At 42.0% G+C, this 18865-nt stretch overlaps 1 protein-coding gene across 1 annotated transcript in view; it reads right to left on the bottom strand.

Annotated features, from left to right (window-relative positions):
- Positions 1-6871: 6871 nt before the first annotated feature.
- SLC5A1 (solute carrier family 5 member 1) overlaps positions 6872-18865 on the bottom strand; it is a 70369-nt gene continuing 58375 nt past the window's right edge. Inside the window, exons 13-15 of the mRNA XM_003821489.6 lie at positions 17744-17959; positions 15096-15201; positions 6872-9995 (exon numbers count right to left, since the gene is read on the bottom strand). Coding sequence (XP_003821537.1) covers positions 9772-9995; positions 15096-15201; positions 17744-17959 — 546 coding nt within the window. The 3' untranslated portion in view covers positions 6872-9771. The remainder of the gene's footprint in view (positions 9996-15095; positions 15202-17743; positions 17960-18865) is intronic.

Raw genomic sequence — 18865 nt, 5'->3', positions numbered from 1 at the left:
CAGTTGCTCCGTGCCAGGAGAAGGAGTAGCCACCTGCACATGCTGGAGGCTGGAGCCAGGGACACCACGGCTTGCCTCGCTGTGGTTGGTGTGGTGGCAGCGATGGAGACCACAGAGTGCCAGAGAGGTAGGAGGGCGGCTGGCTGCTGCCAGGGCCAGGGCAGTGCTGCAGCGGTGGCCAGGTGGTGGGAGCCCTGTAGGGTGGGCCGGTGCATTGAGGGCGACAGCAGTGGTGGTTGTATTGGCATCGGTGCTAGTGGTGGCAGCAGTAGCAAGTCTGGGGCCTGGGAAGGCGAGTAGGAGCACTGCAGGGCCAGCCTGGGCTGGGTAGGAAGCTGCGGGTGCTGTACTGTGGACCTCTGTGGCAGCAGCAGACGTGCAGCCAGGGCAAGGAGGAGTCTTCTCCGAGGGCACCCTCCTCCTTCTGGGGCCTGAGCCAGGCGTGAGTGGCACCATTGTGTCATTATTAAAGTTTGAGGGGTGACTATTTGTGTATCTTTTTGCTTGTTTTCTGTTGGGATAGTCTTGGACTTTTTCAAATTTCATGAATCAGGGAGGGGACAACAGGTAGAATAGGCCTCCTGAGTCCCTTACCTGTTCTTTTTCCTTTTTTCTAGTCTGGTTTTTCTTCTCCTTATCATTTTCTTGTTCCTTTTCATTTTCCTATGCTGCTGCTTCTATTTCTTCTATCTGTTGTTGTTTCTCCTTCTCCTCCCTTTGTATTATTTATCCCAAACAATAGCCTTAACAAACAACAATCCAAAACTGAGTTAAAAATAGACTACATGTCAGTGTGTTGTATTCCCCCCTCCTCCCTGCCGCCCCAAGACAGAGTCTTGCCCTGTGCCCAGGCTGGAGTGCAGTGGTGTGATACCGGCTCACTGAAACCTCTGCCTCCCGGGTTCAAGCGAGTCTCCTGCCTCAGCCTCCTGAGAAGCTGGGATTACAAGTGCACACCACCATGCCTGGCTAATTTTTGTATTTTTAGTAGAGACAAGGTTTCACCATATTGGCCAGGCTTGTCTCGAACTCCTGACCTCGTGATCCGCCCGTCTCAGCCTCCCAAAGTGCTGGGATTACAGGCATGAGCCACCTTGCCCTGCCCAGTGTGTTGTATTTTAAAAATTATCGGTCCATCTTTGTTTTAAAGATGAGGAAAAAAATAGTTGTATAAATATTTAGATACTTGAGTAGCTGTGCTCTGAGCACTTCCTAAGCTGCATCCCTTAAGTTCTGGTATGTTACATTTTCATTTTAATTCATCTCTAAGTATTTTCGAATTTCCCTTGTGATTTCTTTGACACATTGGTCGTTTAAGAGCATGTTATTCAATTTCCATATATTTATGAATTTTTGAGTTTTTTCTTCTATTACTGATTTGTAATTTCATTCCATGGTGGTTGGGAAAGATAATTTGATGACTTCAATCTTTTAAAATTTATTGAGACTTGTTTTATGTCCTAACATATAGTCAATCCTGGAGAATATCCATGTGCACTTGGGAAGAATGTGCATTTTGCTGTTGGTGGGTGGACTCTTCTGAATGTCTGTTAGATAGACTTGGTTTATCATGTTGTTCAAGTCCTTTATTTCCTTCTTGACCTTTCTAGATGTTCTGTGCATTACTGAAAGTGGTATATTGAAGTCTCCAACTATTATTATAGAATTACCTAACTCTTCTATCATCATCTATTCAATTCTATCAATATTTGCTTCATGTATTCTGAAGCTCTGTTGTTTGGTGCATATTGTATAAGAAAAAATGTTATTCTGGCACTTGTTAAAACAGTAAGGCAGACCTTATTTGTCACTCTTGCAATAGGTGTAGGGACTACTGCAGTGGGTTTTTGCAGTAGGGGAGAGAGATTGGGTTCAACTTTACAACAAGGAAAAATGGAACAGAGGGTTGGCGAATTAGTAGATGGAAAATTACTAAGCACATAAGGTGATGCTTGCTAAACTAACTAAACAGGATTTTTGCTGAAGACTGGCCAAAGTAATCAGATATCACCTGAAGAATGGTGGGAGATGAGGAGGATGATCATGTATCAAAGGTGATCTGATATTGAGGATGGGGGAGTCTGGCTAAATCAATTTGACAGGATTCTTGCTAAAACTGGGTGATGCAAAGATGAACACAGAAGCCCAAAGCTTGGGCCTAGTCAAACAGAGGGCTCAGAGGAGCCTGACTAAAGTTTGTTTGAGAGGATCTTTATCAATATATGTTTATAATTGTTATATCTTAATGAACTGACCCTTTTATCAATATATAATGTTGTTGTTTCTTTTAGCAGTTTTTGTTTTGTTTTGTTTTGTTTTTTTTGAGATGGAGTCTCACTTTGTCACTCAGGCTGGAGTGGATCTCAGCTGACTACAGCCTCCACCTCCCAGGTTCAAGTGATTCTCCTGCCTCAGCCTCCCCAGTAGCTGGGACTACAGGTGCCCACCACCATGTTCACCTAATTTTTGTATTTTTAGCAGAGATGGGGTTTCACCATGTTGGCCATGCTGGACATGTGCTCCTGACCTCAAATGATCCACCCGCCTTGGGCTCCCAAAGTGCTGGGATTACAGGCATGAGCCACCACACCCAGCCCTCTTTCAACAGTTTTTATTTAAGGTCTTGTTTTCTGATTTTTTCTCATATAGCCCAGCTGTCTTTTGGTTATCATGGAGTCTCTTTTTCCATCCCTGCACTTTCGATCTATTTGTGTCTTTGGATCTAAAGTGAATGCTTCATGAATAACACAGTTGAATCATGTTTTTATTACCCATTCTGATGATCTCTGCCTTTTGATGTAATTCATTTACATTCAAACAAATTACTGATAAGAAAGAACTTATTTCTGCCATTTTGCTATTTCTTTTCTGTATTTTATACCTTTTTGGTCTCATTTCCTCCATTACTGCCTTCTTTTGTGTTTAGTTGATTTTTCATAGTAAACTTTTTATTTTCTCATTTCATTTTATGTATATTTTTAGATACATCCTTTGTGATGACCAAGGGGATTAGATTTAACATCCTAAAGTTACCACAATCTCTTTTAAATTGATATCAACTTAACTTCAGAAGCATAGAGAACTCCACTTCTTTTTTTAATGCAGTTTTTACGTTATTGAGGTATGGTGAGGCCAACAGATCAGAAGACAACTGCCATTGAAAAGACAGTTTGTAACTTAACAGTTCCCAAGGCAAAGGGGCACGCCACACCACAAAAATCTACATGGGGAAGCCCCAGGGTTGCTCAGGAGGCAGGGGAATGGGAGAAAAACATGGGCAAGAGCATTTATTATGGTTTTGTGGGAAGAAATGCATAAAGCAAGGTAAGCAGGATTGGCTAGTTTGAATAATTTCAGAGGGCTCTGGGGCATAGGGGAGGAAAGGGATGAAAAGTGAAGATGGAGACCGGTGATGTATGTTCACTGAGGTCCATAAAATAACTGGACCAGGAAATAAGGAATGAGGGGAGATGAATGGGCGCAAAGAGAGAATAAGAGAAGGTAAAGGGGCCAGAAGAAAGGTTGAGAAAGAGATGGATGGACTTTTAAGGAAATGATGGTGCAATTCCTGATCAACAGGCTGATGGTGTCCTGCAGCCCTTTGAGCTAACTATAGGAAGTGGAAGGGATTTGTTCTAAGCATGTAGATGTTGGGTAAGATATGGTCAAGTTGGTATGGCCCCAGGAGGAGAGAACAAGGTCTGAAAGGAAGAAGTTTGTTATACTCTCAGATCCCAGAGAGGGGATAGTCATATGTCACACAGGGACATAGGGAAAGCACTGGTGTCATTAGGAGGCAAAAAGGAGTAAAGGAATGGGCCAGCACCTTAATTGGAGTTTCCTTGGGAAAGGCAGAACAGGGCAGAGTAAATGGTTTAGGATTGACTAGTTTGAACAATTCCAATGGGCTTTGGGCTATTGAATTGGTCTCTAGTTGCCTGGTGCCTGGCCCTAGGATTATTCAATGCAGAGGAAATACTGGCTTGGTGTGTGGAAGTTGGATTTGGGGTGATAGACTTGGGATTGGTTGGTTTGTATATGAAAGACATGCTCCCAGGCAAGCTCTTTACTACCTGTAAGATAGAAAAGCAGACCTTGCTATCTGTAAGGTAGAAAAGCAGAAGCTGCTTTGACCTCCCTGGGAAGAGCAGTCTTTCCCTGAGTCTGCAAGATCCCCCAAATACCAGAGCATCAAGAATACAGAAAATAATAAACATATAGTTCATTGGCCTTGTGATAAATTGATACCAACTAGACAAATAAAGAATCTTAAGAAAACACAGAACAGGATGTAATCAGTTTGACAAAGGTTAGGGTAGGTGATCTCGGTTCCAAGTGGTAGCACCTAACACTTCTAGCTGACAGATGTGTATTTTTTGTTGAACCATTTTCTTAAGAGGAAATTCTTTTTATTTAAATTTAATTAATTATTTTAATTACACCTGTGAAATCCCAATTATGTTGTCATATAATCCCACTGAAAAAATCATGATGTTAGTATTGACTGGTTTCAGGGTAGCTTAGAAAGGAGCTGAGAGTGGTTCCTGTGTATAAACATGGTTCAAAAGGTAAAGGGATGGCTTGTTCTCATGGAAGGAAGGAAATCCACAGAGCACTATTTGTAGTGCCTTCTCAGTCTCCTGAAGCGAGGCAGAGGAGAGGGAAAAGTGGAGAATTTCACTTGGCTGGCGTTCCCTAGAGGACTGGATCTGACATGAAGCTTGTGTTATGTTTTGAGTTTTGAGAGGCTAAAGGGAGAGGAAGAAAAGCCACTGGATGGGGCGGACAGTGGAAAATGTCTAGACTGTCCTGGATTCGGTTTCTGGTTTTGCCAGTGATTTGCTGTGTATATTTTGGGAAATTATTTAGTCTCAACTGTGTATTTTGTTTTTTTGAAAAATGAGGACCTTGGTGCTTGTAGCATCTACCTACCTCCTGTCGTTGTGATGAGGACACTTTGAAAACGGGATGGGAGCTACATATGCAAAAGATGCCATACAGATGCTATATTAACCTGCATTATAGTCCCATAAATTAAAATGTATTCCTTTGATAAAAATAAAAACATTAAAACCCCATAACATCCTGATTCCCTGTTCTCCAGAGATTCTGGACAAATACTAAATATATCTATGGTGAGCTTAGTTGGCACAAGATATGGGTCAGGAAGTAGGAGGCCAGGATAGTTGATAATTGGATCTAGCAACTTGAACAATTTTTAAAATATAGGTAAGTTTAGAGATTATTTCAACTGCAGAGCCACTAGTAAACATGATGTGAGTAACTCTGCCTGTACAATGCCCCGTTAGAATAGACTGAGCTACTTAGGGTGAGCAAATGATAAATTATGCTACAATAATTTCAGGGGCACTATTCATTTCCCCAAATTGAAGATGGTATTCTAGGCTGGGCGCGGTGGCTCACTCTTGTAATCCCAGCACTTTGGGAGGCTGAGGCGGGTGGATCATGACTTCAGGAGATTGAGACCATCCTGGCTAACACGGTGAAACTCCGTCTCTACTAAAAGTATGAAAAATTAGCCAGGCGTGGTGGCACATGCCTGTAATCCCAGCTACTTGGGAGGCTGAGGCAGAAGAATCGCTTGAACCCGGGAGGCGGAGGTTGCAGTGAGCCGAGATTAGGTCACTGCACTCCAGCCTGGGCAACAGAGCAAGACTTAGTCTCAAAAAAAAAAAAAAAAAAAAGAAGATGGTATTCTCTATGGGGTTGAATGACTGCCTATCAGTCCTCAATTTATAGAACTGAAAAATCATGCCTTATCAGGCAGAAAAAACTTCTTTAAATATAGATGCCTATTTCAAAAGGAATCTTTCAAAATGCAAAGCCTGGCCTCTGTCCCTACAGAGTGAAGTTGGTCCTGGGGCCTTTGACCTACCTGAGAGCACTACTTTGCTTGTGTGTAGCTGTGCCCGGCATTGCTGTTCCCTCAGTGACATTCCTTCTTTGGAACTCACTGGAACGCACTCTTTCCTAGTGCTGAAGTCACCATCTTCTAAAAGAGGTGCTGCAGCTTGTGTTTTCTTGTCCTTCTTCACAAAAGTGAACCTCGAGAGAAAAGCATAAGTGAGCTTGCCTGGATGAAAGGGGTTTCTTAACATCCTTCCTATCCTGTCCAAAGAAAATCTCACCTAACCTCCAAATTGTAATTTGATGGATGAAGTTGTTTCAGTGAGGTGGCATTGTCTTGGTAGTTTGGTGGGGATGGGATTAGGGAGGTGTGGATGAGGTCAGTGGGGCCGGTGTTGTGTGACTGGCTCCAAGGGACTCAGGTAAGTACAATTCAGCCCCAGAGCCCCATGTTGCATCCTTAACCCAGCCAGCTTTTGAAGTCCTGAGAGCCACTCAGTGAAAGAACAGGCAATTTAATACCATGTATCCCATGCTTGGAAAACTGGTAGCAAAAACCCATCTGATAAAGGGAACTTCTTCACACAAGAGTGCTGGCAGCTCACACACATGCAGTTCAGAACCAGACCAAGGGCTGCTTAGAGTAGTGATTCTCCAGCTATAGCTTGCATCAGAACCCCTGGAGGGCTTGTTGAAACACAGATTTTTGGGATGCACCCCCTCCCCTGACATTTCTGATTTTGTAGGTCTGGAATAGGGCCTGAGAACATGCGTTTCTAACAAGTTCCCAGATGATTTTGTGGCTGCTGGTCTGAAGATCACATTTTGAAAACCACTATTTAGAGTTAACTTCTAAAGGGGCTTCATTTCCTCACCAACACTGGAAGAATGGAGAAACCTTTTCCCCAGTTCCTCCTTTGAGATTTGTAGAGCTGTGTTAGGACCGAAAGTCTTTTCTGAAACCAAAGGTGTGTAGGTATGGCTGAGGTACATTACAGCACCCAGGGAAAGAAAAATCTGACCCCACTGACTTTTAGGGCCCATCTGCTTAATTCTGGCCCCTCCTCTACGTGTCCCGTGCCTGTCACTTTTTTTGGAAATTATTTTTATTTTTTAAATTCACAAATAATAATTATATATACTTATGGCATACAACCTATTTTTATATATGTACATATTGTGAAATGACTAAATTAAGGTAATTAACATCTATTACTGCACTTTTTTTTGTGGTAGAACACTCACACTACTCAGCAATTTTCAAGTATATGTTATATTGCTATTAACTATAATTGATACATTGTACAATTGATTTTCTGAACTTATTCCACCTAACTAAACCTTTGTATCATTTGACCAACATCTCCCCAGTCCCTCCCTCCCCCAGCCCTTGATAACCATCATTCTACTCTCTGCTTCTGAGTTTGACTTTTTAAGATTCTACATATCAGTGAGATCATGTGGTATTTGTCTTTCTGGGGCAAGGCCTGATATTTTACAAGCTTGACTTTTGTGTTTGGTACTCATTAAATAGTTTATATGCACAACTCCCCACCCACACTGGTTCTCAAAGTCAGTCTCACAGGTGTAATATTTTTTCAGGCAGTAGGGTGAGGGGGAAAGCAGTAATGTTTATTGGGCATCTTCTATGGACCGGGCCTTTTAAGCAGTATCAATTGACCTCACCTAATCTTTACAACAGCTCTGTGAAGTCTGCATTATGCTTGGAGGAACCTGAGGTTCAGAGAGTTTTAGGGACTCAGCCAAGGTGAGGAACTTGGTGGTCATGGTGTAGGGGTTGACAGTCCCTCCTCCCTGCTGCAGAATGTCCCAAAGCAGCCTTCTAATAGTGATACAACATCTCTCCTTCAATTCTGAAGACCCTGGAATGGGGATGGGATGTAGACAAGTTAGAAGACCAACACCTATTGAGCACCTACTTATTTAAATAAATGTTATATTGATAAATGCTGTCAATGTATAACATTTAAATCTGTGAGCCAGGCATTTATGTCTCTGTTTTCAGATGAAAAATGAAGGTTCAAGGACATTGATCACGTTGCTCGGGGTATATCTGTACTCTGAGCCTTCTCCTCGGGTTGGTCTAGGTGGATATCTTCTCCTGATCAAAAACTGATAGGAGTCAAATATTTTCACGGTCAAAGCAGCTTCTGCTTTTCTACCAAGGCTCTTCCAAAACTTCTGAGAATGGATAACGATGTTTTCTGGTTCTACTTCACCCTGAGCACAAGGGAACCTGGTCCTTGAATGAACCTGCACTCAAAAAATCAAACTAAACACCGGATACTTTAGATTGGCATAAATGCAAATCAGAGTGTTGGGCTTTGCTTGTATTTGCTGACATGCTATAGTACCAGAGTCAAGGTGCCAGGGTCCTGGGAGCAACAAATGCATTCCCATTGATTTATTGTTGAAAAACCCTCTGATCAGCCTACCCAAAGGCCCTGCCCTACCCTGCCTTGCCTCACCTACATACGTTCAGTTTGTAATTCTATTTCCTTTTGCTGCACAATAACTGCTTCAGTTTACCTTTTTCATGGGAGACTCTGGCTTGGAAATCTCCAAAATGCATACTTTATCTGTGTTGTGGGTTTGTTTAGTATCTCTTCAAGACTCACTTGCTGACTTCCTAACCCTCAGTTTCTCACAGTGTGACTGTATTTGGAGGTAGGGGCTTTAAAGAGGTGATTAAAATGAAGACATTAGGGTGGGTCCTATTCCAATATGACTGATGTCCTTATAAGAAGAGTAGATTTAGGACACAGACAAAAGGAAGGCCACGGAAGACAGAGTGAGATATGACCATCTGCAACCAAGGAGAGAGGCCTCAGAAGAAACCAACCCTGCTGACATCTTGGCCTCCAACTTCTAGCCTCTAGAACTGTGAGAAAATAAATGTCTGCTGCTTGAGCCATCTGGTCTGTGCTACTTTGTTATGGCATCCCTAGAAAACTAATATAATCAGTTTGACAAATGCATCCCAAGTCATTAGTAACCAGTGGGCATACTTTGTGTAGCCACAAGAAAAGGTTAACTAAGGGCCAGGCTCATGTAAAAAGCAAGCAAGGATTTAAAAATAAATGCCTATGTCATTCATTTATTCAACACGCATTGCTGAAAATCTAAGACATTCCAGGCACTGTGAATGCCAAAATGAGTGGAATCCCCAACACAGGGAACTCACAATGGACATTTTAAGAAGCCCAGAAAATCCCCTGGACTCAGGCTATCTGCCTCCCCCACTAGCTTGAGGCTGGGGCCCGGGTCCCTCCCTTTTGTGGAAGTACTACCTTTCTCAGGCCTCCACTTCAGAGAGCAAACACCCAGGACAGGGAGCCCATCAAGCTCCATCCTCAGCTTCCATGCATTCCTCAGTTTACCTGATTGACACACTTGAGAGGGAAAGTCCAGGCAAAACTCAAGAGGGATATGATGGGGGGGGGAAACAGCTTTCTTTAAAAAAAAAAACATGGGGAGGAGGACGGACAGGGAAAGTGGCAGGAACCAGGGAGACCAAAGTTTCTAAAACAATATTCAAGGATTACAAACCACACTGACACCCGGAATCTACCTGAGACAGACTCACATCAGACATCAATCACATGGCTTCTGATTCTTATCTGCCTTTTTCTGGATGTGACTGAATGGACTTCCCTTCTGCAGCTCCAGTAGGTACAGATGGCTGTATCACACTGGCTTCAAATGCATAAATTAACAGCAAACTAATGGTTTTCTTCCAGCTAGCCTATAATTACACATGTACACATTTATCCGCCTGGGCAAAATTTACAACTGGCTGATTTCCCTTCAACACCACAGGACGAGACTAAAGGAAGGTGAGTAAGAGTCCAGCCATGGTGAATCTACAGCAAAAGGTAGGACTTAGGCAAAATATGCATGGCAAAAGACAGCCACGGTCACCAGGATGATGCCATTGACGTTCATCACTGTCCTCCACAAAGGCTTCTCAGAGGTGTCCGTCATCTTCATCTTCATGGCTTTCTCCTCTTCCTCAGTCATCTTGGGTGCACCCTGCTGCTCCAGCCCACAAAATAGGTCATAGGCTCTCCTGAAGATTCCTTTTTTCTTCTCAGGAACTTGTGTTTCTGGGCAAAGGCATAGAAGAATTATTGGACACAGAAGCAGGATGGACTAGAAAAGTTTTCAGGGGAGAAGCCACACCATGAAGCATCTGCTAGTCTGCAGAAATTTCCCAAAAATGAGAAATTTCCCCAAATTTCCCCCATATTTTTTTGTTTTAAGGAATGAAAATGGTAGAAAATGTTCCAACAAACTTAATGACAAAATGATCTTACTATCTGCATCCTTAGGATCAGCTAGTCTAAGTTTTATCTCTATCAGGTCCAATGCAAATTCATTTTGATTTGGAACAGTCAGATCAAATAATAGTTTATAATAAAGACACATTAATAATAGGCTGGGGAATTGTGCCATAGGAAGGAAAACTCAACTCTGAAACACAAAATCTCATATCTGTTCACTACATCACCAGAAAGCAGTCTGGCTGGCATGATTCAGGAATGCGTTGGTTACATCTGTCCATTCTAAGGCTTCACAACAGACCCAGCCAGGTGGTAAGAATTGGTCTGAACAGCTCCTGTTGCGGTGCAGCAATGAGCAATACTTCCCAGGCTTAGGATCTAATGTCACATATCAACACTGCTTAATCAAACTGTCCACACCTGGCCCTGATGCTCAAATTGAATACCCACCAAGGGAACTGATTCCCTCCTCTGAGCCCAGGTGTGGCCCTGGAGGTAGACAAACCTGGTTTCAAATGCCCACTCTGGCACTCACTAGATAAGAGATCAAGCCCACTGTGTTTTCAGCACCACAGTCACAGACCCTGCAAAGCACTTTCCCATTTTTACAAGTCACTGAATTTTATCTTTATTTTTTAAGAGACAGAGTCTTGCTCTGTTGCCCAGGCTGGAGTGCAGTGGGGTAATCATAGCTCACTGCAGCCGTGAACTCCTGGGCTCAAATGATCCCCCCGACCTCGGTCTCCTTAGTAGCTAAGCTGGGACTAAAGGTGCATGCCACCATGTCCAGTTAAATTTTTTTTTGTAGAGTATCTGAGTATGTTGCCCAGGCTTGTCTTGAACTCCTGGACTCAAGCAATACTCCCACCTTGGCCTCCCAAAATGTTGGGATTACAGATGTAGGTCACCATGGCCAGCGTCACAGAGTTTTAGCTTTAAAACATCACAGAATTTTAGAACTGGAAAGAATCTCAGTGACCAAGTTCACATGAGTCAGAATTGGGACCAAAACCTGGCTTTATGGTCTTGTTAATTCACCTCCCTTATCTTCAGGTATCAGAAGAATTGGATAAATAATACCTTCTTCATTGTACTAATGAAGAATTTAATGATTTAATGAGAGAGCCTCTAGCTCTTATTGGGGTAGAGCCTCTCTTATTGTGGTAGAGCCTCTACCACAATGAGACCTTTTGACACTCAAAATACTCCTAATCCATGTCCCTTGACACAGTAGATGTCAAAAAGTGTAGGTCTCTTTCTATTCTCTCTTTTGTCTCACACACTCACACCTCTCCCCTTTGACTCACTCCACCAAAATAGCAGAGTGGGGAAGAAGGAGTAATAAGCTAGGATCACTGATGACCTCAAGTGAGAAATACATGACTTTCTGGGCCAATAAAAAGTTGAATGGCCAGCTGGTGCGGTGGCTCATGCCTGTAATCCCAACACTTTGGGAGGCCAACGTGGGTGGATCACGAGGTCAGGAGATCGAGACTATCCTGGCTAACATGGTGAAGCTCCGTCTCTACTAAAAATACAAAAAAATTAGCAGGGCATGGTGGCATGTAGTCCCAGCTACTCGGGAGGCTGAGGCAGGAGAATGGCGTGAACCCGGGAGGTGGAGCTTGCAGTGAGCTGATATTGTGCCACTGCACTCCAGCCTGGGTGACAGAGTGAGACTCTGTCTCAAAAAAAAAAAAAAAAAAAAAATTGAATGGCCTTAGGAAATTCTCTGTGTCACATTTTCCTGTTCTGGAAAGGAAGGAAAATTGGAAGAATTGTACTTGCGTTATCTGCCTTAAGAGGATGATGCATTGCTGAAATGAATCACTAAAGTGTTTATAATTAAAACATGTTGTGATCATATCATTATCAATGATGTGGTGGTGGTGGTGGTGAGGATGATGATACTGGGACAGTGATGCACCTGCAAAGCTTCCTTGTGTTGCTGTTTCTCAGAGAATGGTGAATGTGACATTCACGGTCTGTAAAATCCCTCAAGATAGCTTAGTTTATTGTGCTTTAATAGGGTAGGATGTTCAGTCTGATTTCACCCTAAGTTCATGAAGACACAACAGAATTTGAGTGCTGCCATGAACCTCAGAGGTCACCAAATCAAATCTCTAGCCAGTACGGAAGTTCCCTCTACAGAATCCTTGACAGATGTACACATACTGCTCATCGCTGTCCAGACCAACTCAATTAGAAACTCTTCCTTCAAAGCAATCATGATGGTGGTAAATATAGACAATTCTTACAGCAGAGCATAAGAGGCATGGGTTTTCATTTAGAATACTTTTATGTGATGAATCTGAGCTTTAGAACAATGGAATCACTTTCCCAGAGTATTAGGAAGAGAATTGATGATGATTAAATCCCAGTTCTTCCTGATTCCAAATCTCACAGTCTATCTCTGCACTATCTTGCCTCCTTACTCTGAGTTAAAATCGGATGAATTCTTTTCACCCACCAGTGTTAAGTCTGCCTTCTGGCATAAAAATAATCTCTTCTTCCACAATAAGACCTTTTGACACTCAAAATACTCCTAATCCATGTCCCTTTAAAATCTATGATATTCTTACACAGTGTGGAGACATTTTTGGAGGTAGGAGAAGTAGAGGGCATGTTCCTGCCTGCCTGCCCCAGGGAGGCAGGAAGGGGCTGTTTTCAGCACCATGGCCAGCTGCTGTGGCCCCAGGCTCTCTCCAGTATTTGCAGTCACAAGTTTTAGAATTGAAAGGTACTCGAAGATCAAGAGCAGATTGTAACAAAGCTGAGACCTTAGGCACAGCCTCTCCCTCCCTAAGCCTCAATTTACATGTCTATAAAATGAGATGATAAGACCAAATGATCTCTAGGGCTCTTTCCCCAGGTAGGATTCTATGATGTTCCTGATGGCCAGATTGAGAATCTGTTCTGAGCTACACCTGTGCTCTCCTTCAGATGGAGTGATATGAGGCCTCCAGCCCAGCACCAGGTAAAGCACATATGACCTTGAGCCCCCATAGCTCTGCACACCACACACCTCCACAACCATCCTCCACGTGTGCACGTTTCCCACATAGAGAGGAAAAGTTGCAATACTGAAGTAGAAGAAAGTATTAACTTACAGGATAAGTCTCTGGGCACTGACTAGGCGTTATTTCATTGGTCTTCCAGAGAAATTTGATTTTCTGCATTTGATATTGTAAGCCAGTACGACATAAGATCCCAAGGGCTTCTATCCCCTCATCTTGATGTCACTAGAACTGGCCATAGCTTTGGTTCCATCTGCCCTCAGTTCACAGGCTATGTCAGAAGAGCTCCAACTCTTCTCTTATCCCTGGCCATTCCTCAAATCAAGGCAGGGTGGCAAATTCCTCACCCACACTTACTCACTGAGTGCTGTCAAATATGAGGGGTGAGAATCCAATCAAAAATGGTCAAAAGATTTTAATAGACATTTCTCAAAATATGATATATAAATGGCTAATAGGCACATAAAAATGTGCTCAACATCATCAATCATAGAAATGCAAATCAAAACTACAATGATATATCATCTCATCACAGTTAAAACGGCTTATATCCAAAAGACAGGCAATAACAAATGCTGGTGAGGATGTACACTGTTGGTGGGAATGAAAGTTAGTATGACCAGTATGGAGAACAGTTTGGAGGTTCCTCAAAAAACTAAAAAGACAGCTACCATATAATTCAGTAATCCCACTGCTGGGTATATGCCCAAAAGAAAGGAAATTAGTATATTGAAGAGATATCTGCACTCCTATGTTTGTTGCTGCACTGTTTACAATGGCTAAGATTTGGAAGCAACCTAAGTGTCCATCAACAGATGAATGGATAAAGAAAATGGGTACATACACACAATGGAGTACTATTCAGCCATAAAGAAAGAATGAGACCCTGTCATTTGCAACAACATGGATGGAACTGGAGATCATTATGTTAAGTGAAATAGGCCAGTCACAGTAAGACAAACATCTCATGTTCTCACTTATTTGTGAGATCCAAAAATCAAAACAATTGAACTCATGGACATAGAAAGTAGAAAGATGGTTACCAGAGGCTGGGAAGGGTAGTGGGGGTCTGGGGATGGGGTAGGGATGGTTAATGGGTACAATAAAAAAATAGAAAGAATGACTAACCTACTATTTGATAGCACAACAGGGTGACTATAGTCAATGAAAACTTAATTGTACATTTTAAAATTAAGAGTGCAAGGCCGGGTGTGGTGGCTTATGCCTGTAATCCCAATACTTCGGGAGGCCAAGGCGGGCAGATCACCTAAGGTCAGGAGTTTGAGACCAGGCTAACCAACATGGAGAAACCCCATCTCTACTAAAAACATACAAAATTAGCCGGGCGTGGTGGTGCATGCCTGTATTCCCAGCTACTCAGGAGGCTGAGGCAGGAGAATCGCTTGAACCCAGGAGGTGGAGGTTGCAGTGAGCCGAGATTGCGCCATTGCACTCCAGCCTAGGCAACAAGAGTGAAACTCGGTCTCAAAAAAAAAAAAAAAAAATTAAGAGTGCAACTGGATTGTTTGCAACTCAAAGGATAAATGCTTGAGGGGGTGGACACCCCATTCCCCATGATGTGCTTGCTTGCAGGCATGATTGCATGCCTGCATCAGAACATCTCACGTACCTCATAAATGTATACACCTACTACGTACTCACAAAAATTTTTTAAATATGAGGGGTGAGGGAGCTTGAATGATTCTGTACCCTTTCTTTCCCTTGAACTCAGAGTTAACTTCCCCAAACCCACTTATCCATCTCATCCCCACCCTGCTCCTCACTGCCCTGGAGGGGAGACATCTGAGCTCTGATAAAATTATTTAGGGAAGAGCTTCAGTAAAGTTGTCTTGTTCTTGTAGGAGTAACTTTTATGGTTTAGGATCTGCTCTGGGTCATAAATCACCTATTTCAGTGGTCTCCTTAGGGCCTTCTTGGATGTTCTCCTCTTCCGCATCCAGGTCAATACGCTCCTCTTTGCTGTTGCGCAGGCTCCAACACAGACGGTAGAGCTGCAGAGAAGGCAGAACAGGTCAACAGAAAGATCCAAATAGCATCTTGGGACAAGAAGTTGGGGGGGCAAAGAGATATGCATCAAGTAAGGGAAGGGAATGTGGCATCTCAGTACCAAGAAGAACATACACAACGATTCTCATCCATAACATTATCTCTAAAAACGTTGGTAACTTAGATGAAAGTAATATACATGTATATACTAGCCTCTATGATATATGCATATTCAGAGCCAAAAGATTGCCTCATATGGAAATGTTTGTTGAATGAACTCTTTTACGTGTGTGTGTGATAAATAATTTGTTCCTTTTAGCACTGGCAGTAGGAAGCAACAAGACAACCATTTGTCCAGGTTAGGAGTGTAAGTTCAGATTTTTGCACTATGTCACATTATGTGGATAAGAAGCTAGAATCATGAGCCATAATAGAATATGGTAGAGCTGAAGGCACAGTTTCTATTGACATAGTCAAGAGCATGAACCAAAAACTTGATCTAGAGCATGAACTCGGTCTAGGGCATCAACTAGAAATGTGTTTGGGTTGTGATACTTTCAAAGACTTGAGACATGAGGAAGCAGTTGATACAACACAAAGAAAGCCTGTGACAGGTCCAGCAAATAGATGTGATTCAGTTCTGCTGCCATAAAAGCAGTCTTTGTTTGACGTTAGGTTTGTCACAGCTTTTAAAAATTTGGCAATGAAGTTGAAGGTCTCTTAGGGATTCCATAGTCTGTGCATGCATGAGTAAAGTAAAGGATTAACAAAATCCTTCTGTTTTCTAGGAATAAATATGACCTTGGGTTAACTTTCTGGCTCTGTTCCCTTGGAAACCTGGAAATCTGTGTTGGGTTACCAGACTACTAATAAAAATGGCTCATAATTGGTCATCTTTATCTAAACTGGGAGAACCATGAATGAATTCTAAACCAATGGGGGCATCTAGAGTTAAAGAAGAGTAATTGCAACTTTTGAAGTCTTGAATCAATTAGACTTTGATATTGTTAGAAATGTTTTACATCCTATGGTCAATTTTTGGTGGACTAATTTGGAAAAAAAATCAAGAGGCAAACTATATTTTGGGTTTCCCTGAGTAGACTGATTTTTGTAACTAGATATGTGCTTTGTTGGGACCTTTGAAAGCTTTGACCATGGGACTGTCAAAAGAAATACCAGTTTCTATTTGGAACATAGGCTTCTAAGCCAGGTAGCCCTGTACCACCCATGTGATCTTGCGCACCTGAGCTGTCACTTGGGGAGCAGGTTTCAGAGAATAAGCCCTGGAATAAAGGGTGGACAACTGTGAGGACTCTGACTAAAGACATGGGCTTGATATCAGCCTGCTGGCACACCATGTTTCCTGGCATGTATCCTTCCACGTGAAACCAATGGCAAGTCATGTGAATGTGAATGTAAGATGTATAATTTTGCTGAGGCTGACCAAGAATGTTGTGGCATGTCAACATCACTAATCATCAGAGAAAGGCAAATCAAACTATAATGAGATATCATCTCACCCCATTTAAAATGGCTTTTATCAAAAAGGCAATAATGAATGCTGGTGAGGATGGGGAGAAAGGGGAATCCTCAAACACTGTTGGTGAGAATGTAAATTATCACAGCCACAATGAAGAACACTATGGAAGTTCCTCAAAAAACTAAAAATAGAGCCACTATATGATCCAGCAATTCCACTACTGGATACATATTCAAAAGAAAGTAAACCAGTATATCAAAGAGATACCTGTATTCCTATATTTACTGCAGCACTATTCACAGTAGCCAAGATATGGAATCAATCTAAGTGTCCACTGACAAATGAATGGATAAAGAAAATATTGTACAAATATACAGTAGAGTATTATTCCACCATAAAAAGAATGAGATCCTGTATTTGCCACAACATGGATGGAACTGGAGGCCATTATGTTAAGTAAAATAAGCCAGGCATAAAAAGACAAATTTCTCATGTTCTCACCATATATAGGAGCTAAAAGTTTTAAAAACCAAACTCATGGAGATAGAGAGTAGATTGATGGTTACCGAGGCCAGGAAGGGTAGCAGGGAATGGAGGACAGAATGGAGATGGTTAATGGGTACAAAAATACAATTAGAATGAATTAAAATCTAGTAGTTGGTAGCACAATAGGGTAGCTATACTTAATTTATTATATACATATAATTTAAAGACAGAGTCTCACTATGTTGTCAGGGTGGTCCCAAACTCCTGGACTCAGGTGATCCTCCCACCTTGGCCTCCCAAAGTGCTGGGATTACAGGCATGAGCCACCATAATCTGTATTTTAAAATAACTAAGAGTGGAATTGGAATGTTCCTAACACAAAGAAATGATAAATGCTTGAGGCAATGGACACCCCAATTACCCTGATTTTTTTATATTGTATGCCTGTATCAAAACATTACATGTACCCCATAATTATATACAACTATTATGTACCCATAATAATGAAAAATTTAAAAAAAATTAAAGAACATTGCAGTGTGAACATGAAACAAGGACAGATCCCCTAAATGGATACTCACATGCACATCCGGAATGGGTTTGGTGAGGAGGGAGATGACCACGATGGTGATGAAAGAAATGGCGAAGAGGATAATGGCAAAGTACAAGTAGTGCACCCCACAGATAATCGTGGGACAGTTGCTGGGCTCCATGCAGCTCCCGGTTCCATAAGCAAACTCAGTAATCATACGTGAAATCCCAATCAGAAATCCTAGGATCAGTCCCCAAAAGGCTCCCTGTGAAAGAAAACCCTGGGTTAACTCATGCTGAACACACAAAACAGATGGCCTTTCTACATTCTTTGGAGAGGCATAGGCAGAGGCAAAGGAACAGAGGTAGGAGAAGTGGTAGCTCCAGGCTGTCTGAACCCAGAACACTGAAGTTCAGAATATGGCTAGGAGTGCTATGCACTCAGACAGACACACTGAGTGTGTCTGTCTATCATGTTTCAGCAACATGATTTCACCTCGATCATTAAACAAGGAGCCATAATATAATGGGGTAAAGTGTCTAATAACTGGAATAGAATGTCAACCTACAGACTTGATTCCAAAAATTCCCTTTAACTTGAAAAATAATTTGAGCCTCTCCACCTGCAGCTACTGTCAACACCAATCTCCAGATTTAGGCATATTCAGATGAAAAGTAATTACTTGTGAGGTAATTTGTATTTCACAAAGACATGGGAAAAGAAATTGGGTCTTTGGAAGATGAAGGAGAAAGAAACTTTTCCATCAAAATATAAATAACACTTACTTTTTTAACCCTCTTTGTAGTTTATTTTATGAACTATTTTTAGTTTGGGAACATAAAATTATACTGTGTTTTTACATTAAATTTTGGGTCTGCATATTAGAATATGGAAGACTTTAAGAGACCAGAAACATGAGGGGATGATTTTTCAGGGTTTTTTTTTACTCCTTCCTTCCTTCCCTCCTTCCTTTTTTCCTTTCTATCTTTCCCTTAGGTAAGTCCTCACCTAAAGGACTAGGTTTGAGTCTGGCAGGCCAGTGACAAAATAGAATGTGCTCTTAGAAGGGTGGCCCAAAAGAGCTTTCACAGTTTTATCAGGTGCTGGTCAGCCTCTTTGCTAGCCATTGGTATCCCTGCACTTTCTATTCCAAATTATCAGCTATCCCCCA

The sequence above is a fragment of the Pan paniscus genome, chromosome 23 (genome assembly GCF_029289425.2).
Source record: "Pan paniscus chromosome 23, NHGRI_mPanPan1-v2.0_pri, whole genome shotgun sequence".
NCBI lineage: Eukaryota > Metazoa > Chordata > Mammalia > Primates > Hominidae > Pan > Pan paniscus.
This window is presented reverse-complemented; position numbering and strand designations above follow the sequence as displayed.